Source organism: Onychostruthus taczanowskii, unplaced genomic scaffold (genome assembly GCF_017590055.1).
Source record: "Onychostruthus taczanowskii isolate IOZ18803 unplaced genomic scaffold, ASM1759005v1 scaffold10, whole genome shotgun sequence".
Lineage (NCBI taxonomy): Eukaryota > Metazoa > Chordata > Aves > Passeriformes > Passeridae > Onychostruthus > Onychostruthus taczanowskii.
In genome coordinates, this window is record NW_024496526.1 from 7,241,318 (window position 1) to 7,265,370 (window position 24,053).

A 24,053-nucleotide genomic window follows, 5' to 3' on the forward strand; every position below is an offset into this window, starting at 1 on the left:
CTGTCACTGTGTTTACCACTATTATATTTATGAACCATTGATCATTCCTTTCTACCCTATGCATCAAAATTCTCTCCTCTTAGGCAATTGCAGTTTGTCTCTTAATATTCCCAGGCTAAGTTAGGATTTTTTTTTTCCCACATTCTTAATAAAGCTTAAATCACTTCTCTCTGGGCAACCTTGCAGCCTATTCAAATGGCTGCAGTCCTGTTAACTCCTTTTCCTTACTTATAAGGAAGTAAAATACTTTTTTCTAAAACCTCAAAACCTTGCTTTGTCTCCTGTCTGAGGTAAATAATCAATAATTAGTGTATAGAATTCTTGACAGAAAAGTGTTTCTGATTAAAACATATTTTTATTAACCCTCCCCCACATTCCTTCCAAGCTGTTCTTTTTTTTACATAAATTTGCAGGTTTATTATATTCTAAGTATTTTTATCTGAAGGGATACATTTGTATAGCATTCTTCCCCTAGCAGACCCCAACTATTCTATTTTTACATTCAAAGGTTTTCATTCAAAATGTTTAGAAAACAAGTAGTGAAAAAGGGGGTCCATTTTAAACACATGGACATGCTGGAATTGCCTAATTGCTTACCTAAAAAGAAGAGGTGAAGATAACAACTGCTTAATACTACATCTACTATGAATCAGAACATGACAATGTTGTAGGCTCACAGTTATGGCAAATTTCCTGTATTTACAAGTGCATGTAATCACATATAACATTTAGATCTTAAACAAAATGCCACATATTTCAGAGCACTTCAAAAGGACAAAGTGTCATTATTTCAGCTTCACATCTGGAGAAAGGAAAGCTCAGACTGGGGATAGCTAGAAACCAACTTACCTCTTCACGGCTGTCTGCAAGTGAAGCAGCCAGCCCATGCTATCCAAACTCTCCTTACAGAGAATTGAGAAAGAATATTCATTTTTCTGCACGTGCCCTTCCCCCAAGTCACCACTCTTGGTCTCTGCAGCCTCAGAATAGTCTCTTACTTGGTCATGTTAGTGATAAAAATGTAATAGCTACAACCATGGTGTGGTATCTTCTAGATGAAAGAAGCATTTCAGTGACAGTAGAATAACTTAAGATTGTTCCTATTAACTGCTCAAGCTGCAGTGGCACCCAGCAACTCATTTATGCCACATTCCCTCACCCTCCTCCAGCAACCTAACCCACCCTTCCTGTCCCATTGCTCACCCAGCAGCAGGCAACCCACAGCAGCTATTGCCTGATCTCCAGCTGAAGGTTTGCTGCTGATCCTCCTCCAGCACTGAAGAAAGGTTTCTGAGGATGCAAACTTCCCATCCTTCTCAAGTCAGGGTGGCTGGAGATGCCACAGGCATAGTCAAGGTTGTGCCTGTTCACCCATCTGTCCTCTCAGAGTGTGGGTTGGGTTCTCCTTGAGCTCAGCCTGGGGAAAACAGGTGAAACCTTGGAGGCCAAAGCTCTTTGAGGTTTTCAAATGATTCAGGGATTCAGCTGCACCTGCCATGCTGAGACAGGATCAATATCCTGTGGGAGTGATGGGCAAACTGTTCCCATCCCAGCTCCCCAGCTCTGGGTGTCTGGTAACAGCTGTGCAGGCCACGTCTGTGGCTGCTCCATAGCTCCAATAATCCCCTCCTATTAGTCATTCCGAACTGCTGCGCTTAAAAGAAGCTGTAAAACACACATCAGCTAAACTGTTACTAACAGAGAAAAGCAGGATTATTTACCTAGGGAAAAAATACACACAGTAATATTAAATGTGTTTACTATAAAATATTTTTTTTCTTTTTTGCAAAGAGCTCAATAGTTGGTTTTAGTGGAAACGTGAGGTCATTTGTGGGCCCTTGAGAGATGCAAATCAATAAATGGTGATTTTTTTAATGCTCTCATTATAAATGACTGGATGCTAACAGGGTTAAACTTAATCCTGTGCAGAGAGCCAGTGCAAGGGACAAGAATCATTTAGATCTTGCTTAAGCTCTGCTTTGATAACAAAATGTAGATACTCCTCTGTATTCTCAGTCTTTAAAAAGCGCCAACCTGCTGCTCCTTTTTTTTTTGCAGTAACTGGCCCACGTAGTCCATTGTTCATCTTGCAAGATGCCCAATGTGCTTCTTTGTGTTTTCAAGGACTCCTCTTGCTCCTGACTTAGCAGCATGCGCGGCGCAGCCCCCGCGCCAGGGATGGGTCCCGGGCAGGAGGAGCCTTGGCCGAGCAGGGCAGCCCCAGCGCCGGCCCAGCAGCGTGCGGACTCCGCCGGGATCCACGGGCAGCTCCCCGCCACAGTCCCGGGCTTGCAGAGCGGGGACACCGCGGAGGCATCCCCTGCTCCGCAGGACAGGGGCAGCAGGAGCTGGCTGTGCTCGCGTGTGGAACTCAGTAGGTCACTGCTCCTACATCGACCGCTCCCAGCCAAGGTGCGCATTAAACCCACCCTGTGCCGAGCCCCCGCCAGCGATCGTGTCACAGAGCCTTAACTGGGGCAGGAGCGGCTGGGAAACGCGTTCTGTGCCTGGCAGAACCCCCGCCTGTACAGCTAGCAAATAAACCACTCCAGTGCCTAAAAAATATCCCACATACCTAAATAATAAGAATTTTAAAAGTACATTTTTGTATAAATCTCATTTTGTGTAAATGTTGGCTTAGGTAAGGTGTTGCCTACAGCAAGAGGCTGATTTGCCTCTCAGAACGACTGCAGGGTTTGCTGACAGCAGCCATAGATGAGTGAGTTTGTCAGAGCAGGGGACAGCCATAAGCACATTGAGATCCCCCAAAGCCTGCTGGAGTGGGAAGCAGCCCTCAGAGAACAAGGACTAAACATGCAAACCAAAATATATTTTGCAATGATAAAGAAGCAACATTGGTGTCAGGAAATGAGAAGTCCAAGGAATTTATTTTTCTTTTGATTTTCATTTTTTTTTCTCTTCCCTTTTTAAAGTATGTCTAATGGTCCTGACTGTAAGTTGCAAGGAATAAGAGCATTAGTCTTCATTCCCTACATATAAAATGCCTGACAGGGTTTTATCAAATAAAGAGTCCAATATGCTGCTGTTATCAGTAAGTGACTTCAGCAGCTAATTAAATTCTCAGTTTCTAAATCCTGCTCATAATGTCTGCTGACAAAGACCAAAACCCCTGTAGTAATTTTGGCTTCCAGGTGAGGTGAGGCTGGGAAGGAGAGAATGCCAACTAACAAATTACCCAGGGAAGCAGGCTGGAAATCCACAGCTGACATCCATCATGTAAACCTCACTTTACTGTGTGGGCAGAACAGGGTAGCTCCCCTCTGGATGCAAATCAGCTCTGTGGCCTTCACTGACTCCAGGAGGGCTGCCCTGCTTAAAGTACAAATCCAAACAGGTGCAGCTCCTGGACCCCCTCTGTAGGGATGCTATACCCTATGTATATGACCCTCTTGTCTATGGGCACAGATATAAAATAGATATGTATATATATATATGTATATGTATAAGAACTTCCTATACTATGCCTAAATACTCACTTTAGAGAGCAATTAAATTGATCATGACTAGACAGTAGACTCTGAGCCAGTTTAGCAGACTTATGAATGTGCATATTGAAACATTTTTACTCACTAGAGCATGCAGTATGTTCTTAACTCAGAGAATTCTCAAAAGAAAACTGGTATTTATTTAAAGCTAAACCTGGGCTTAAAAGCTTTGCTGGTTATAAATGGACTCATGAGCTGGGTTCTCTCAGACAGAGGGGATGTTGTGTTCAGAAATCACTCAACACTATGGACTGTGAGAAGAGATTTCCTTTCTCTGCTCTCTGAATTTCAGCTGATGAGTAACATCAGCAGAACTTTGGTTCCCAAAGCAGATGCTGGAGCCCATCACACAGTACAGTCCCCTGCAGTGAGGAGCTGGAGAATTGTGTCCTTGAAGGACGAGGTGTGGCCTTCAGACACTGTCACCTCCAGCCTGACATGCATTATTTTCATCCCTCATCTCTCATTCCACATAGAAACTTCTCTCTTACATAAATCTTGGGAAGGATGACTTGCACCTGAAAGCTGCAATCGAGCTCCTGACCAGTCATTTTAAGGAAGGGAATATTCAGGGAGTAGATTTTATTTGGGGACCCTGAACCATAAGAATAAATAGCTGAATTTACCAGAAAGTTTTTTCAGCCAATATAAGCTTTATTATGGAATAGATTTAAGCCTCTAGGCTGAGAGTGAGAGGTTTTAGGTGCAGCTTTGGAAGGTGATTTATGAATAGATTTATATGTTAATCTGTTAATAAAAAATGTTTCATACTGATAAAATATGTGACAACCAGGACTCAGCTATGATCCACATATTAAAGACTGCATCTGCTCTAGTAGAGGTCTCTTGATTATGTTTTTAAATGAGGGAACTGCACTGGCCTGAAAATAAAGAAATAAATGTTGTATCTAGAAATATGTGCCGCATAATTCAAACACGCATCTGGGAATCTGCAAGAAACAAATAATAAACTGCTTCTGGAAAGTGAAGCTTATTCCTGAACATTTCAGAATAGAGTTCCTGTCAGACAACTCAATGGTACATAACGATAGGCAAAGTATTCTTACTCTTTCCCAAAATTACTTCCCAAGCTGGATTTTAAATTGGATGATGATCTTCACATTCCAACTAGATTGAAGAAATAAATACCTTCAGCAAAGCTGGGCCAGCCCAGCCCTGGGCTTGCACTGCATTATCAATGCCTAATTTTCTCATGATCTTTGAAAGGATATTTTGAAAAATAGGAACAACTCTGGCTCAAGGATGTTTCTGCAAGGAAATCTGAAATGCAGTACTTTTACCTCTCTTCTACTGGCAAACCTCACTTTATAGAGGAGTGCTGCATCCCTATTTCACATTAAACACTAGGCAGACAAACTGGGCAGATTAACTTTACCTCAGGCATCCATGGGCAGAGCCAGCAGCAAGAATTTGGTCTTCCACGCCTGATCTGGTGCCTATCCAGCAACTCTTGTGGATAGAAGATTTTTTTTTTTTGCAAGTTTTCTGATAAGTGCCAGGCCTTTATGAACATATTGTGGATCCTTAATATTTCTCAGTGAAGTATTTTCATCAGGAAAGATTACTTGAGTGACAATTTGTGCTGTAAACTATATTACTCACTGTTCCCTGTTGATTTTGTTTATCATATTTTATTCAACTATACAGAGAAAAACCAAGCTAAACTCTGCCACCTCTCCTCACACTTCTATAAACTTACAGAACGTGTTTCTCATCAGCAGACATGTGTGGTACTCCTGAGCCCTAAATAAGTAGAAAATAATGCATTTAATGCTTGCATTCAAAGTGCAAAAGACAAAACCTGTTCCATTTGTTGCTATGTGACATACTGAGGACTGATAGGCAAGTTTTATTATTATTAACCAGTTTGTTGATATATGCTTTTGATTTACCAGTGATTATGCCATAAAGATCACTTCAGGGAGTAGCAGGGAGGGAAGTGTGTTTTCAGGAGCAGCTGTGCAGCTTAGGAGCTTCATCTCTGTAGCAGGGATGTTGCTGCATCTTAGACCAAGTGAAGAAAAACTGGAGTAAAACCATCCTTATCAGAAATGCACTGGGTAGGTGGCTGCAGTTTATCTGCCACAGGACACTATGGAAATGTTTTATCTCTATTGCAGCTTTGAAAAAATGCTTATTCTAAAACCCCAACAATATCAACAGAAAGAAATTTATTTCAGTAAGGTTCAGATCATGATTTAAGAGCCGATACTGCCTCAGTATATTGATAAATTACTTTAAGCTTGGTTTTAAGTCTTATGCCTCAGTGGGATTGAGAAGTACATCAGGTTTTGCCTTGGTGACTGGGCATCACTTTCCAAACTATGCCACCATGAATATAGGGGATCTTATTTAGAAATGTAAAGCCAAATTTCAGAAGCAAATGAAATTGTGTGTTCTGTAGCATTTTTGTGTTTTGCAGTGGGGTACAGACCTACAGCAGATCTGTAATTGTAGACCTAGGTGGTACTGGACAGTGTGGAACTCCACAGGCAATCCTTCCTAAGTCAGGTTTATGACTACTGGGGAACTCACACACTCTCTCTCTGCACTTAATCCACACTTCTATTTTTGTCCTTAGGAAAAAAAATATTAAATTGTCAACTAAAGCATATTTTGATCTCAATATTTTTGTTTTTCTCAGGTGAAATAACTTATGTCTTCCAAATAGTTTTGCAATGGAATAGAATATTTATTCTTTCAGAGTCTGTTAAAATACAGTACAAACTCTTGAAGTATTTTAAATACTTGAAACACTACTAGCCTGACATACCAGCACACAAACTTCACAGGCCTGCTTAAAAACTTCTTAATAAGAGATCTTCCATTAAAAGAAACAATTGAAACCAAAATATTTTATGAAATTCTAACATTTTCTATTACACTCACCAGATGAAAGTCCAGAAGGACACCTTAGATCCAGAGAGAAGGGAAAAGGAAAGGAAAAGAAGAAAGAGGAAAGGAAAATGAAAATGAAAAGGAAAGGGAAACAGGAAGAGGAAGGGAAAGGGGAAGAGGAAAAAGGATGCCCCAAACAAACAAGGACAATTGAGACGAAAGAAATGCACATGTAAATGTTCTCTTCTGATGCTTCAGAAAATAACTTGACCCAGAGTATTTGCATGCCAATTAACCAAATTTCTATCTCATTCTCCTTCAGATTTTAGAAAAATGTCAGAGGCTTGTTTTCATCCAAGTGCAAAAAGATTGGAAGTCTTTGTATCTCAAAAAGGTTGAAAAAACAATTTAATACTCAGTTAAATTGAGAACTAAGAATCCAGGTAAAATCACAGTGAGCAGGGGGTAGGCACTGTACTGTGATTTATGAAATGCCAGCCAAATAGCCTGCTTTTAACACACACCCCAGAATAGCATTTCTTGCTAAGAAATCCCAATCAGTACTGCGAATTTTAAAAGTTTTGCTTAAAGGCTTATGTTTTTAAAATGACCCTTCCACCTACTCTATTAATTATCAACTCCAGTATAAAACTGACTTCTCTATGGCCTCACCGTGAAAGCTGCAGATTAGGAGCTAGCCTTATTTCAGATCCATGCATAAATTAACCAGCATGCTCTCCAAGTGCACATGATTTAAAAGAAGTGTTCTATAAAATGTCTAGTAACAAGAGTTTACAATACATATAAGACAATCATTTAAAGACAGATATGCAACAGAGATTTTGTTTAAAAGAGATGCTGAAGATTTAGGGAAGAGTATCCATTTTAAAACTCTGCTTTTTGACTGCTGCAAGAATTTGAATGCCACATGCCAAAGTTTCTAATATTAACAGGTGCTTTTGGATACCCCACCTCAAGATGCTGATTTTCAGTAATTCTTTAACAAGGTTCTTCAATTTTGGCAAGTGAAAGAGGTAGACAAAATCACAAATGATCCCCAAAATACCTGGGCCATAACTTCCTTATGGATATTGAAGTTCAGCCAAAAATGTTTTTCGCTAAAGTATTAACCACCACAAAATTCTCATGCAACTAAAACTCATTTGATGAAAAGCTTCACAGGTTCCAAATGACATTTCTGGAACACATGTCAGAAACAAAGAGAGGAGGAGGAAAAACTTCTGAAAAGTTGGGACATTTGGTTCTGTGGAGCAGGAAATGAGCTTGTTCTGTTTCAGTTTTTTTCCTCCTCTCCACCTCCTAATTCCCATGTAAAAGATTAGTGCCTTGGAGAAACAATCTCAGCAGAACCAAAAGAAAATTCTAAGTGAGGAGGAAACATCAACACATGGTAGAGCAGATGAGAGATAAGAAAGAAAAAGAATTGACCCCTTACTATAAAGGGGCCCAAGAGTTGACACATCCCAAAATCGACCTCTCTTCCTTCACTCCCCTGAAATCAAAATCCTTCTATAAGGAAATGCTGTCTTTTTTACAAAATTTTTAATCAACAACTTCCCAGTTAATACTAAATTTTGTCTTTTGGTTTACTGCAATTCTAAGTAACTTCCTATCTAAAGCACATGGCATGCCTCTTTCCCACAGGAACTGTGCAGCCTCAGGATACAGCACAAGAGCACTTAGGAAAAAACAGCTTTATACTTCATCGAACCATGCTTAGAAGGGTACATTCCTCTCACTGCCAGGCTTTGTCCCACAGCCAACACATCCTGATGTCTCTCTCCATAGACCATGCTCCTCAATGTTTCTGCCCTCACTTTGTGGAAGTACAAATGCAAGGAAGCAGATATCTGTCAGCACAAACCTGCACTGTGAAGCAGTTTTAGCACCACTGGCAGGATGACAATGAGGTTTCATGAGCAGAAATAAATCAGAATACAATCTCGAGATGAAAAATTATCCCAATTCAGGCCTGGAAAGATCCACAATGTATTTTATTTACAAGCAAAGAGGAGATACAAAATGCAAATTGACATTATGATTATTTCTTGAAGTGCACTCTCACCCCTATAGAACTAATTGTAAGTTCCTTGCATTTCTTGTCTCACTTTCAGATCTGACCTTTAAAATGATGCATGGTGAAGGGAAGGTGGTGCCTTTAAAAAGCATCATGAGCTTTATGGAGTCAAGCCAAGCAGCTACTTAGGCAACCATTAGGTTGGGAAACAATCACTTCCATCATTCCCAACACGTGTGTCAACATAATTCCATGCTCTCTTTGTCATGCAAAAAGTATTGGCAAAGTAACCGGATACACCCAGAAAGCAGGAGCAAACTAAGCTCATTATGTTAACCGGAGATCCCACAGCAGCCTCCAGTGCCATAGAAGGAGACTTCCCATGTTTTGCAGTGTAGAAAAGGAAACTCACTGCACTGAAGAGGGCCAAGCCTGGCTTCAGAAGTGTGTGAGGGAGATTCACAATTGGGTTTTGTGGAAGGGGATCCCTGACAAGCAGCAGAGGCTGTGTCAAGCAGTGTGATAACAGGCGCTGCAGAAGGTATGACACCTCTCATGACTACGAACTTCCTTCTCCTGTGTGCTCACTGGAAACCTTCCAGCCATGCTAATACAGCTCTGCAAAAGGGAAGGCACTGCCAAATGGGAGTAGCAGCTTCTCTAACTGTTTATTGTTGTCATTGGTAACTCTGGACTTTGTTTTCCTTTTAAAGGAAGATTCAATGCATTTTACAACCATTAAACAGCTTTTCTTCTCTCCAGCTATACTTGTAACTCTTACTAACAGCAAAAGGCTTGTGCACGTCAGAATGGCTGGCAATACTACTCTAATGGCTTCTTTGTGTGGTCAGGTACAGGAGCAAGGCCTCTCAGCCTGTCTGAAAAAATGCTGAATGCTTTTTGGTGATCCAGCAGCTATAGAAGATGGTAAGTATCCCAGAGCATAAGTGTTAATTTATTTAAAGATAAGCAGCTGGTGTTTTTATTAACAATTTTTGCTGCATCTTTCAATTCCAGATTCAGTGCTGTGAGAGTAAAGTCCTAATAGTGCTGGATATTTCCGAGTGCTTTAAAACTTCAGCTGCTTTACCTTGGTAAAGGCAATGGTAACACACACTTTTCAACCCCTTTTGCCTCTTGAATGCTTGCAAGTCCAATCATGGTCTTAGTAATGCATTCAGCAAAACACAGCTCCTCAACAATCCATGTTCACAAAGGCCTGCAAGGGCTAAAATGAAGATGGATGAGAATAGTAAAACCTTCTCCAGCATGTTACTGACATCTCTAAAGAAAGCCAAAGACTTCTACTGATTGTTGTGTTTAAGTCTGTATCAGTCACACTGTATACATGCTTTCTTCCTTAAGATGCCAGATTTTTGGCAGATGCCATTACCACCTAAATACTTGAGAATCAAAACCAAACAGCACCGTCCAAGTGGGCAAGTGTAGCAAAACCCTTCCCCCAGCATTATCACTGGAGTGGGAATAAGCATTTGGTTCTGACTCTGTCTTCTCCCTGCTCCAACACTTTGGACAAATTTACACTATATAGGCTTCTGAAAATGTACATCAAATATTACAGAACTTTCATTAACAAGTCAAATAAAATAAGAGAGTAAAAAGTGAACATACCTGAATAAGAGAAACGTTGTGTAGACTAAGTCTGAAGAGGTAGTTCCTGCATGAACAAGCAGAAAAATTACAAACTATTAGGCTACCAAGGAAGGAAGGGAAAAGTTATTAAAGCAAGTAATAGTTTTTGGCCATTCATGTCTACAAACAAAAGGTTTTCCCGGACTCCTCTCCACAGAATACAAAAGCAGTTATATGCCTGTTCACTCACTTGTTCATCAGTATCTTAGTGAACCTGGTAATAAAGTTCTGAGCAGGTCCTAGCATTAAATATTCCAGAATCCATACTGAAGAACCACAATGAAATCTCAGCCACAAAGGGCCATTTGCAAACTCTCAGCAGGCTTTCGTTGAGGTCCGTATGGGCTGCAGTCATGTTTTTCACTGAATTCTGAGAAAACTGGGATTGGACAGAAGCCAGCTGGAGCAGAGCTGACTTCCTACTATGCTCCCCCCCAAGCCTGTTCTTGTGGGAATTCCCATTCAGGACTTTGTGGAAGAGAAGAGAGCAGATACTTCTCAGTGGAATCTCTCTGCACAGCAAATCAGCAGGGAAATCAAGGCAGTGACTGCAGATATTCCCAGTCCTCCTGTCATTGTCTCTTCACAGGCAAAGCAAGGGAATTCCTGACAGAAGTCACTGTAGCATGAGATACCACATATCAGCTGAGCTCCTGTCACCCTTCTGATTGTTCATATCCCATCACAAATAGGAAGCAACACATATTTGCATAAACATCTGTAGATAAGGCTTAGTTAACAGGATTTAGCTCACATTTTTGCGTGCTAAGACAATGCAGTTACCAGGAATCAGCTGACATATTAAGCCATACGGACTGGATTGTGTGCTTGAGGCTTTTGGCCACATCTAACCTCATATTTTTGCATACCATCTGTCACAAGGTCTAAAGAGCTGTAATCCTTTTCCAGCATCACTGACACCACAATCTTCCAGAGAACACACATTTATATCACACAAGGTAAATTGAACCATACTTCTGGAAGTGGCTCTGTTTAAATGGTAGAAAATGCAGCTTTGATGATATAGGTTCATCTGCTCTAGAAATGCCAGTATACAGACATTCCCCCACCTAGTGAAAATGCAAGTCCTAGGTCAGTTACCCCAGAAGAAAGATCCTGTAGTGATGAAAAAGTCCTAAAAGGACCTAAGAAGGTCCTAAGGACTCTTCTGAAGAGCCTTCTGTGGTACAGCAGCACACCCTGACCAGGGTAAAAAAAGTAATTCAAATTTCGATAGTGAGAGATTCATATTGGGTCACAATGGCCGCAACAAGGCTTGAGCAATTTTTCCTTCTTCTGTTTTGTATCACTTGTGTACTCTCTAAGTCATAAGCATAGAATTGCCTGTGTACTTGTCCCAGTTCTATAAATAAATCAAAAGCTCTCAAACACTGCTGACTGTTAATAAAGAAGGATGGGGATAAGGATGATGGGGAGCTTGGGAAGTTGAACTCCTGATACCAAATCTTCAGCTGATATAGCTCTGACTTGCTCTTCACTTGCACCATTGTATTCTGTACTGGGACTGGTTACCCAGAGAAGAATGAGACCCAATAGCAATATCTGAAGAAAATGTATCATTGATTATCATACCTCCTGTAAGTACACAGAGAAGTATACAGACACAGAGACAAAGGAAATCTCCATCCTTCCTCCTAGTTCTGTCACTGAAGATCCAGCAGTTCTTTTGTACAGTCAGAAACCCTATTCTGTCTCAAAGGGCTGCATACTTTCCCCCAAAAAAATTGTTAACTCTTTAGCATCAGCATCAGACTTAGATGACGGTGCATGCAGAAGACCAGAAGGACTAAGCTACACACAGCTAAAATTTCAAAATGAAGCTAAATTCTCATCCAGTGACAGACATGACCGCTCCCTTGGAACACCACATACCTACTCACACCAAAATATTAAAGCAACTCCAGGACATGAGACATCATGGAATAAGCCTTCTGCTGGGAAAGGCCTCCAATCTCACAATACCCTCAGGAAAAAAAGTTCTCATAACTAGGGACTTGAAGTTTCTCTCCTGTTGTTAAGCATGCTATTTAAATGCATTGATTTTGGAAGTCTTATAATGCAGATTTCAGCTTCTTGTTCTAGGCTTGCAAAAAGCTGGACAGTTTGACTAGGTAATAAGTTTTAATATTAGGGGTTTTTTTTTTCTTCCCTGAAAGCACTGCAGAGCAAATTCAACCAAAATATCTTTAATGAAAGAGACATATCCAAAGGACACAATTTTCATTCCACTCAGCCAAAACAGATGCAGACAGGGATAGTGTCCATTTCAATAAAGCCAGTCTGTTCTCTCAGTGACTGCTGTGCAGCACCTGGACAAAGCCACTTGGGTGGCTGAGACCTGAACCAGGCAGGAGCACAGTGCTAATGTGAATAGCACAATGATCTTCCAAAAGCTTTATACTAACCTTAGCTCTCTAAGTCTGACCTTGGGGCTTTCTTACAGAAAGGAGGGCTTCCCCATGTTTTTTATCAGCTTGCCTCACCTGGTGTCTGTACAGGCACTGGCAGTTTCTTTTTGTTTGTTTGATCCTTCTCACATCTTACCAGCAGCAATACAAACATCTGTAGGCAAACCAGGCTATCAGACACCTCCTGACTCCAGCTGACCTGCCCAGCTAAAACTGACTAATCCTTAATTAATAACATGCTCTTTTAACTATACTTGCTCTGTAAAGCAGTACCAGGAGCAAAATGCCAAAGGAAAACATCTGCTGAATCAGGCAGTGCCATTTTTATGAATTGCATTTTAACTGCAATTTCAGTCCAAGAATGAGCAAGATCTCTGAATGACAGGCATGGTTTAGTGTAGCTAGAATTGCCCCACTAGTGTCCTTTTTTTCTTCTTGTGTTTGAAGTTATGTCTGTTTAATACTTTGCTGAACTATAATTTAGAGCAGCTGAAGGAGTATGATTAAGCAGTATATAAGAACACTGAGATCTCCACATGAATGTGTGAGGTACCTTCTTGGTCTTTTTTTCTGTCTTTTTTTTTCCCTCCTATCTTCTCTTGTAAGTGAATGCTGGTTAATTCCTTTCTCTCCTAAATTAAACCCACTGGACTAGGCCAGAAGAGCAATTGCCTGGTGCAGCCAGGATATTCTAATATCCTCCTGCTTCTGTAAGAAAAGCTGGTGCACAAATTTGGAGGGATAGGACAACCTTCTTAATTGCTGTCCTAAAAGGTCACACAACTTCAAAGTATTAAACCCAAGCTTTGTTTTATCCCAAATTTGGCTGCATTTTAGCCATCTCCAGAGCAAGTGACTACACTCCTCTGAGTACTCTGCTACAAATGCATTATGCCTCAAACTACTAATTATTATTACAACTAACCTTATTTTTCATAAACATCAGTGCCTTTCTGAAAATGCCCATGTTAAACAGTAATGCCCTGAAGTTTCAGGCAAGGCTGTGTTTTTGTTGCAGTAAGACACAGAATGGGTTGATGATGGATCCTCTGGAGATTGATTCCCAGCCAATGCCAATTCAAACAACCTGAGGGCAGATCCTCTCTGTCATCTCTGATTGCTGTAGGTTATTATTCCCCAGCTCAGATATACAGAGTCAGCTTCTGTAAAGACTGTCCTGCTCTATAAAACCTAGGCTTAAAGAATTTGCCATCTGGATCTATAGAGAAGATAGAAAAAGATACATCACTCTCATTTAAATTCAAAGCACAGATTGAGCAATTTAGCCAACATCACAGAACATATCTGCAGCACAACCAGGAGAAGATCTCCTGGACTATTAGTTTATGCCCTAGTTAGGAGAATAACTTGCACCCAAAGTTGGGGCACAGCATGTAAACCTGTGCTGTAGTGCCATTTACACTCATGAGTAGAGGTTGAATTACTGTCTTAACTGGGAGCTCTAGCCTGTGTGCATATGAACAGAGTCAAGCTGCAGCAGAAATCCTTTAAATGAAAGTATTTGTTAATTGGCTTAGTAATTTGTATTTGGCTGCTTGTAAAATGATTAAGTGCTCACTGTGCCTGGTACCACAAAACACACTTAGCAGAGCAGCAAGAGAGCAGCTGAGATGTGATTCAGGAAAGGGTGTGGAAGAATATACCCACTTAAATTTGTTTGCAATGACATTTCCAAGTCAAATCTGCTTATTAAGTATTTATTTCATGTAGCCAATAGCACCTTGGGTGAACTTTGTAACATGGTGCCCATGCACTTGTTCAAACATTGCCTGGCCTTGAAACAATTTACTTTGAAGGCAGAGCACTTTGGCTATAATGCCACTGAGCAATAGAGATGGAAGACACATTTAAGCCTTTCTATTGGGAAGCCACATAATAACAGTGCCTGAACAATAACAGACACCCTTCCTCTTAGGAGCTCTGAAACCATCAGCATTGCAGCATGCTTCAGTCACTCATTCAGGCCTCCTTCTCAGTGCCTCTCTTCAGGCACCACATCTGTCAGAACTGTACTGGCTGATTAAAAGGTGCTTCCTCCTAATTAAAAGAGAGCAGCTTTTCAGTTCTGCTGTGGTAGATCAAGAGGAACATCCCTGCAGTTGATGGACTGATAATTTATAAATAAAAGGCTATCCTAACTTCAGATTTTTTTGCTATTTAAATGAGTGAGGCTTGTTCACATTTTCTAATTCCTCACACACCAAGTAGGTAAGAAAACCTCTCTATATTTCAGAATAACCCCTGCTATCAAATTTGGAGCCATGACAGCCCACATGTTGACCACCACCTCTCAAGACTTGGACATGCACACAGAAACCAACAATATGCTGCCTTAATTCAGCTGGTCTCTATCACTACATGTAAGCTCATTTGTTGCTACTTCCTGCACCTTATAGTATGTGTGAGAAGTTCCCCTCTTCTTCCTTAGAGGGTAGGCTGTCTTAAGCTCCCTCTCTTTCTAGGCAATTACTCTGCAAGTAGAAACAAAGCCAACAGAAGCTGATAATAATGTTTGATCAGGCATAAAAAATACACGTTGAGAGAATGTTGTGGTTTAACCCCAGCCAGCAACTAAGTACCATGCAACCACTCACTCACTCCCACCCTCCTCAGTGGGACTGGGAGGAGAATTGGGAAAAGGTAAAACCCACAGGCTGAGATAAGAACTATTTAGTAATTGAAAAAAAGTCAATTGTTGTTGTTGTTGTTCTTGTTGCTACAATAATAATAATGAGAAAGAGCAATAAAGCCCAAGAAACACAGGTGCTGCACAACAAAATTGCTCACTCTGCCCTGCCCGATGCCCAGCCCATCCCCCAGCAGCAATTGGCCCCTCCTGGCCAGCTGCCCCCAGTTAATATACTCAAGCATGATGTTCCAGGGTATGGGATATCCTTCTGGCTAGTTCAGGCCAGCTATCCTGGCCACCCTCCTGGCTTCTTGTGCATCTGCTCCCTGGCAGAGCATGGAAACTGGAAAGTCCTTGACCTAGCATAAGCACTGCTTAGCAAAAACTAAAACATCATTGTCTTACCAAAGTTATTCTTATACAGAATCCAAACCACAGCCCTGTATCAGCTATAAAAAAGAAAACCAACTCTATTCCACCCAAAACCAGGACAGGGAAAGTTGAAGAGAACCGAGTGAAGAGTTACTGTCCCTTTTGCGAACTAATATTGCACTGCTCCTGTCATACAACACAGCCTGGATAAGGAACTGGAGCCTCAGATAGGCTCATGGTGCTCTGGGAAGAGATTCCTTGTGTAAATAAAATAAAACAAAATAAAATAGACTATTTCAGTAGAGAAATACTTCCTAATGTGCTAACCTTCTCTGTCACACTTTTGAACCATCCCAGTGCATCCTATCACTGGATGCCAGGAAGAAGAGATCTGCATTTCCCTCTCACTTCCCCTCCTTAGGGTGGGATTGTGCTGCAGTCAGGATTCAGGTCTGCAAGAGGGTCTCACAACTGTCACAAAGTAGATAATAAGAAAAATAATTAACAGAGCAGGGTCCTTTGGGTGATATGAAACAAGACACAGAATTATGCATATGACAGCTAATGCTCCCTTCTGGCGCTCCTGGAAGCCACGTGCTGGGGCTGAGCCTCAGGCTAGGAGCCAGCAGCTCCTGTCAGCTCTTCCTATCTTTGCTCCTGGAGGCCTTAGATATACTTTGTACTTCCACACTACATGACAAACACAGTTCAGTCATGCTTCACGACTCCCAAGGAGCTGGTTAGTATCATTCCCCCCCTTATACTAATGGAGAAAATGAGCCAGAGAAAGGTTAAATGACCTTCTCCAAAGCACACAGCAAGCCGGTGATGGAATTGAGATCAGACCCCAGGGCTCTTGGCTACCAAATCTCATGCTAGATTAACGCACAGTGCCTGTATGCAGGTCCAGCTGCGGCTGAACTTTTCAGATGGTTATCCACATTTTGGAACTAGCCAACCATACCAAGAAACCCAGCTCCTGAAGGATGATTCTGGCCTTTGCTTTCAGAAGGAGGTCATTACATGCCTGGTTCAGAGTGTGATGTGACAATCTGTTTGCAAATGTTACTCCAGTGGTTCATTTGAAGCTCCTGGCAAACACTTGCTGGAGAAAAGGTGGAGGACCAGCAGCTACCCTGCAAGCTGGATCCTTATTCACCAGTAATTTTGTTTCTATTGAAGAAAAACTTGTCCAATACATCATTCCTCCTCAAAAATCAATAGATGTACAACAGAGAACCATACTAAATGGCAGAGAGTAATATGATGCAGTTGCTGTATGAAACATTGCTTTTCCCAATGCAACTTTTCTCGGTTATAAATTCAGCTGGAGCTACAGAAACAACCTCTTAGAAGAGGATCCTTATGCAGGCAGCATATCATTTGTATTAAACAGCTTCCAAATCAAGCCAGTGTCTCAGCTACTGTTTCTGTGTTGCACTGAAGCCCAGTTAGTACTTCTCTGTGGAAACAAGGATGAAATCCCTCTATATTGCATTCAGTGGAGAACTACCATCAGCTTTAATGGCACAGGGCACATGGCACAGCTATGCTCCCCTAGATGCTGTATATTCAGGGCCAACTCTAGAAAGAGTCAAGAGGCAGACACAGCTGCAAAGCAGGCAGGACAACATCAAAGCTGAGGCGCACTTGGGCTATGCCAATATGCAGAAATCCACATGGATGGATGCTGCTGGGGAAGGGAGAAGCAGAAAGGGGATTGGCCTTTGGATTTACAGCCTTGACCCCTCTTCCATCAGCTTGCAAAGGGAACAGCAACCTGATGTCTCTGGCCTTCTCTTTCCCCAGAGCAGGAGAGGCAAAGCCCCCCTGCAAAGTGATTCCACATCCTTGGGGGTTATAGTATTTGCTATGCTCCTTGAGACACTTCAAAGAATGGGGAATGGGATTTTTTTTTGTACTATTGTTTGAATATATTTATCAAATGAGGATCAATTTCCTTTTTTTGTTTTGTTTTGCTATATTTTCTTACCTCTTTTTCACTACATGAGTTTCTTTAAAAGCTCAGAGAACTGAGAGAAATTTTCAAAGCTCTTGTGTGGGTTTGTTCTTATTTTCCTGGAAGAGTGACTCTATCTCTCAGACCATCACATACTATCCCATATGCCACCTCAAGCCTTTTCTGACATGTGGCTGACAGCTCCTCTCTTTCTCTCTCATCCAGCTGCAGTCAGAGAGCACTTACAGCACCTTGATATGGTCCCAAGACACATAGAAACCTTTGCTCTCCTATTTGCCCATCATTTCAGTAAACCACAACATAAAATTCCTCTTCTTCTGATGCACTGATTATTGTTCAAATCTCCCCTGGCAGCCTCCCCTCCTGGCTATTTAGGCTGATAAATATCCTCAGTTATCTGGATGTATTCAACATGACTTGTATGTAAATACTGATAGACTTGGCTGGTGAGATTAAGTTATTGCCCAACAATCTCTTCTCTTTGCTGGGTTTTATACCTTTGCAATGGCACAGAACAGTAGGCTTAGCACCTAAACATCTGGATGTAAAGTGGTATGCAAACCACTGCAGTGAGCCATGCCGTATAAAACTGACATATTTCTACCTTAACCAGAGAAAGAGAAAGTATTCTCAGCAATGCAGAGGAAAATTGCTCTGCAGCCCCATTCTGTGATGCTGTAAAACACATTCTGTCCAAGTCTCCAAGGCTTTTGCCAAAGCATCCTGACCTTGTGTTTGCACCCATCCCACTCTCAGAAATACAATCTTCAAACTTAATTATTCTCAGTGCTTTACTAAAGCAAGTGAGCCTCTCATGGGTGGCTGCTTTCATGATAGGGTATCACCAATTTTCATTTTATCTGGAATATGAGACATTTTTCTAGTGAGGCCTGCAATTTGCTGTGTAAAGATGCTTCCTATCAGTCTGTGCTGCATGAAGATTGCCTTTCACACAGAACTGGCTGTGCAGGCACTGGCTGTGAAAGTGCTCAGCCTCACAGCAGTGCTGAGGTCACTTGCAGAGGGGTGGGTGATGCTGCCTTGCAGGCAATTTGAAGGATCAGATGTTTTCCCTGCTGACAAAGATGACAGACCAGAGACTGCCACTGCCTCACCCTCCTCTGCACATACAACATTAATGTGCAAAACTGCCCCTTTGCCCTGCTACAGCTGCAGCTTCTTCTGCACATTGATCCCTTCCAACAACCTGACAGTGCTGCAGTATAGCATTTTATTTGATTCATTTACTCTGAGTTAACTAAAATTCATATTCTTTGCTTGAAAAAATTGCACAAATTTAAACTAAGAAAAAAACAAAAAACACTTAGAAAAAAAAAATTGGGCCAGGCTTTAAACCTCCCAGAATCCCATAATTACAAAAACTGTCCTTCATCCTTTCCACACCTTTTCCCCTCCTCCCCAAGGGGTATAAGTCAGGGACAGCATAGATTTAGGGTATGTCAAATTCACACTGGTTGCAGACCAGCAGAGAAAAGCAAACCCTATAGGTAAAAAAAAGACACCCCAGTGAGGCTTCTCCCTCCACACTTTATACAAGGGCTGAGCTGACCTCACCTGGCAGAGTATCAGAGAGGAAAATCTCCCTTTGAACTATCTCAGGCTCAACCAGAGAGGTTAAAACCTGCACTTTAAATCACATTTTTGTTCCCTTTGTAAAGAAACTGTGCACCCCAATTATGGATTTAACTAGCTGCAGTGTCTAATCATAGCTTTCTCACCTTCACCACATTCTTTACCTCACAGGTCAAGCAATGTCTTCAAAAAAAAGTGGTCCTTTGAAAGTTTCTGTTAATTTCAGAGACTGATTTGGGTTTTTTTTTCCCTCACATCACCATGTTGTCTGCTCCTCTCCAGTCTATGATACAAGGATGCAACTTTAATTAGAGCATTCTTTTGTCTGATAGGAAAAATCATAGTGAGAAGGAAGGCATTTGTTTCTCTCCATTTCTGTGCACTCCATTTCAGCTGCCCACCTATGATCTGGATATAATCAAAAACATTATCATGCTCTTTGCTTTCTCATATCCTCATTAATACCTCTACTGGCAAGGTAATTTCTCAGCCCAATGTGACTTAGCAGGGGGTAAAGCTGACGTAAGACTATGCAAAAATAGCGCAAAGCCACCAGAAATGGTTCAGTCCATTTGTTTCAGAAAAGTATTGAGAAAAATCCTGTAGTCAGATCCTAACAGGGACAAATGGCACACCACTCCTGGCTGTTTCAGGGCAAGCCTGTGGACTACATAGCCTGTTGGCTATGCCCTCGTGGTTGTGCCCAATGCTGACTTGTTTGCATGTTAGTCTCTCTGTGCTATATGAGACTTGACTTTTCTGGCCCTGCTGAAGCCACACTTTCCCAGTGTAAGTGCATGGGACTCACAGGCTTCCATGAACATTTTGCATCTTCTTTGGAGAAGCAAGGCTGAGAGCAAGTAGAAATACAGGAGTAAAGGATCCAAATTACACCTCTGCCATGGATTTTCTAAGCCCAGAGAACATTACTCCACATTAGTCAAGTGCAGACTGAGGTTGTGCAGTAGTTGACCTTGACTGGTACCTTCCGAAAGTGCAGGAGTAGCCGTGTTAGGCGCTGTACTGCGCTACTTTTCAGATATGCTACATATTCACGTGCCACAACATCACAGCCTTTTCACAGGGCTGGGTGGCTCTTAATCCCTCTTGGCTTCGGATTCCCATCTATAGTGTGAAATTATTAGTGCTTTTTTGCCTCACTGAAGCCCTGTGAGAATAAATGTTGGTTAGGGGCCCTGATCATTTAGCAATAGAAAGTATTGCTGACAGATTTTATACTCTGTGGATCTGTGGTACTGCTCTGACCCAACTGCTGCCACTGAATTTCCTGGTTTGCAAAATATTTTTTGCCCAGACATTATCTATGAAGACTTAAGGGTTTTGTGGCAGCCCAGATGTGGGCAGGATTGATTGTGCCCAAGGGTAAGAAGAGTGATATTTTCTGACAAGCACAGGTTTTGAGCATTTTACTGCAGTGCTCTGGAGCATTCTGCCAAACAGGCAGGAAAGGGCCTATGTTCAGCCACAAATCTGCATGTAACCTGGTGCCAATCACACACCAGAGACTTTCAATAAACTCAGGGTGCCAAACCTTCTGGCTGAGGGTCCTAGAATATATTTACAATTTGCCATATTTCTGCAAGCTGCGACTTGAAGGAACTCTTTTGGGACATCAGTCATTCCACACAGCCTTCAGCTCCTAAGCCTGCATGATCCAGACCTTTTTTAATGCTTTTATACAGCCAGAAGCGTAATAGTCAGAAAAGGGTGTGTCTAGGCTGCTTCCCCTAAAACAACACTTGAAAATTCATACAGCACCTTCCCTGCTCCCCAAACTAACCATATTGATGCTCCATCCCTGGAAGTGTTCAAGGCCAGGTTTAGTGGGGCCCTGAGAAACCTGATCTAGTGGGTGCCATATTTGTGCATGGTGGGAAGGCTGGAACTAGATGATCTTTAAGGCCCCTACCAACCCAAGGCTTTCTATGACTCTGTGATATCTCCTCCCTTGCACCTATCTACTTGGCAGTAACAGGCACATTCAGATCAGCTCTAAATCAAGTGTGAAAATTACCTCTGTCCAGCATCAAGACTTGCATCACCTGCAGCTAAGTAGTTTTACATGTATTGCTGAGAAGTCTGGCAGTCCATAATGATGTGCACTTTACATGCCAGTTCTGAGTCCCTGATGCAGCTTTTGCTCCCTACTCTCTACCTCTGGGGTCTTGTTGGTAACAGCCAGTTGTGACAAGGGCTCCTGAGCTGCATTTCCCTGTGTGACAGCCATGGGGAATGATCCTTTCCCATCTCCTGATGGAGCTGACAGCCCTCTTGGCAGGCAGAACAGTGAGGGCTTCTGGCCATGATGCTTTCTGGCTGGTTTTCCTCAGTAACCTCCACTCACTGTGAATGGCTGACCCTTGTAGCCATGCCTCTCACAACCACAGCCTCATCAGGCTACGGCCCTGAGCTCACACCCCTGTAGTTTCCTTCTGGGAAAAGTCAAATGTTTCCCTTAGGACTTCCCAGCCACTCTCTGTACAGTCATTTGTTTGGGTGCCGTCCTCCTGTTCAAGCTGTTTCCCTTCAGCTTACTGTTGTGCCAGATTGTCACATGGTGTCCCAACCACCTTCCTTCACACCTTTTATGTTGTCCTCACCAGGGAGCTCTTGTGAAGTATGATTTTTGGCCTGCTTCCAAGCAGGGTCTTTCACTTCTTTATTGGCTTCTGTCTGTGCCCAGCCAGCAATGAGACAGTCTCAAGGAGTAATGCTCCTTGAGGAGGTGGAATGTCACAGCTATACCATGTCCCTCCTCCACAGAACTCACACTCCCTGGGGCCTGAGAACCCTGCCTATGGCACAGGGGACACAGCAGAGCACTGCTTCTCCAACAGACAGGTGAAATCATTGTGACCATATTTTCAAATTTTTTTCTCACTAATAAAAAGGTCTAGATTATAGTTTTTCCTCCCATTAAAGTAAGCTCAAATGGCGATCACTTTTGCTCAGGAGCTGAAAAAAGCAGCAAATATTTCAAAACAATCACTCATTCACAGCAGAAAAACAGCACATTAAAACACTAGCACTATATCCAAAACAAAAACAAAACATGCAAACTGTGAGTCAAAATGAAGGTTATGAATTTTTGAAATGTGTGTTTTTATACTTAATGAAATGTGACTCATAATATGGGTAGTGTAGATTTACAATGTTCTAAACTATTCATATCCTTTCTCTCAAGCGTTTGGATTTTACAAATGATGTGACAAGTAAATACGTTGCTTAGAAACCATGGTGGGCTTTTGAAACTAATTCTTTTGTTTCTGGGTTTTTAACTTGGCAGGTGTTTGGTGCAGTGGAGTTATCAAACTCCTCTGGTTTACTCTCAGACAGCACCAGTCATTTAAGGAGGGCTCTTAGATAAGGATAAAGCTTAGAAATCCAAGTCTCATGTTATTCCAGCTCCCTGTCTGCATGGCATGCCCTCAATACCTCTTACAGTTTCAGTCACACTGTGTCCAATTCCTGAAACCAAAAACTCTTGTGAACCCACGGGTTTTCTAGGAAGTATTTTCTATGAAGCTTTGAAACCCAGGACAAACTAAGCCAAAGAGATGCTGTGGTGAGGTCATACTGCTTTTAAATAGAGACAGACAGAAGCAGTCTGAAATAATTTATAACTCTTTCATCTAAGAGAATTATGTTAACCAGGAAATTGAGAAGTGGGAGTACTTATAAACGCCACCCTGATCCCAAACTCCTTCCACAACCCCAGAATAGCTGGCATTACTACTAATATGATCTACAGCAGCACATTTAAACATGGTTAACATTTAAATTTAGGTTTCATAAATTACATCCTGCAAAGATGGATAAAGACAGCTCCTATCTCTTTGAGGTATTGTTTAATTTGCAAATTCAAGCAGATGGTGTACGAGCAACTAATGACTCAAAAAATCACCCCTAAAAATAGTCCAGAACAAGGTGTAGATTTATCAGTGAAGGAGGGAATAGAAAAGGCTTTACTTCCCCTTCCCATTTCTCAGGCACAGCTCCAGCAGGAGCTCAGTGCACCCAGAGCCATACAGCAGCAAGGACCCCATCCACACCCCATTTTCAAGAATCTCTCCCCATCACCTTCCACAGGGTGGAGTTGAGATGAGGAAATGGGTTCAGCACTCCCCACTTTCTCCACACCAAGCATGTGTATCCAACAAAAAAAAAAAAAAAAAAAAACCACACTGGAAAATGACATCTTCATTAAATGTACCCTGCACTGCTCAGCACAACCGTGCAGCACCACTGAAACTTTCAGTCTCCCAGTCAGGTGGGTAGTGCTTCATGAAAACTGACATTTCCAAGCAAATTCTATAAATACTTGTCACAGCTTCCTCATGAGGCCGTACCCTGCAATATAGTGTGCCTCCGCCGGGAAGCCAGCTTTGCTGTCACTCCCCTGTTTGTGATGATGTTGTACCCCTGTCTAACCACACTCGTACAGACTCTCAGGGAAGCAGAGAGTCCCTTCAGGATGTGCTGTGGGGTTTGAGGAGGGGTGAGGGACTGTGTGGGGGAAACTTGCCGTGCAGCCCAATTATATAAACCACAAATTCCTCAGAGCACCGTGCCTGAGCAATGCCTGGCAGAAGGCACTGTTCACAGCCATCCCCAAAGCAATGCTGTTCTGAAGTAATAAATATTAATAATTTCTGGTTAAAGATCCCAGCACAAGTAAAGCCTCAGCTTGAAAAGTAAAATGTTTCTGTATGAAAAGCAGGAGGGCCTCTGGCAATTTGAACAGCTACAGGTAAGTGTTATTATTTACTGCACATATACAGGCAGAAAATGTATATTAAATCACACTTCACTTGTTTCTGTGAAGCATAAAACTCTCCTTCTGCTACATATTTTGCTCTTTTCTCTTGCTCTTACCATGAGTTCTTCCACCTCTGTTCCTCACATCTCTGTCCTCTACTGCTGAATACATTGGGAAGGAAGCACTCTCCCT

The 24,053-nt window shown here is 41.9% G+C and overlaps 1 protein-coding gene across 1 annotated transcript in view; it reads right to left on the reverse strand.

Annotated features, from left to right (window-relative positions):
- The window catches only part of SEMA5B (semaphorin 5B), a 127,164-nt gene that overhangs the window by 88,005 nt on the left and 15,106 nt on the right, over positions 1–24,053 (reverse strand). Inside the window, exon 3 of the mRNA XM_041406501.1 lies at positions 10,036–10,081. Coding sequence (XP_041262435.1) covers positions 10,036–10,081 — 46 coding nt within the window. The remainder of the gene's footprint in view (positions 1–10,035; positions 10,082–24,053) is intronic.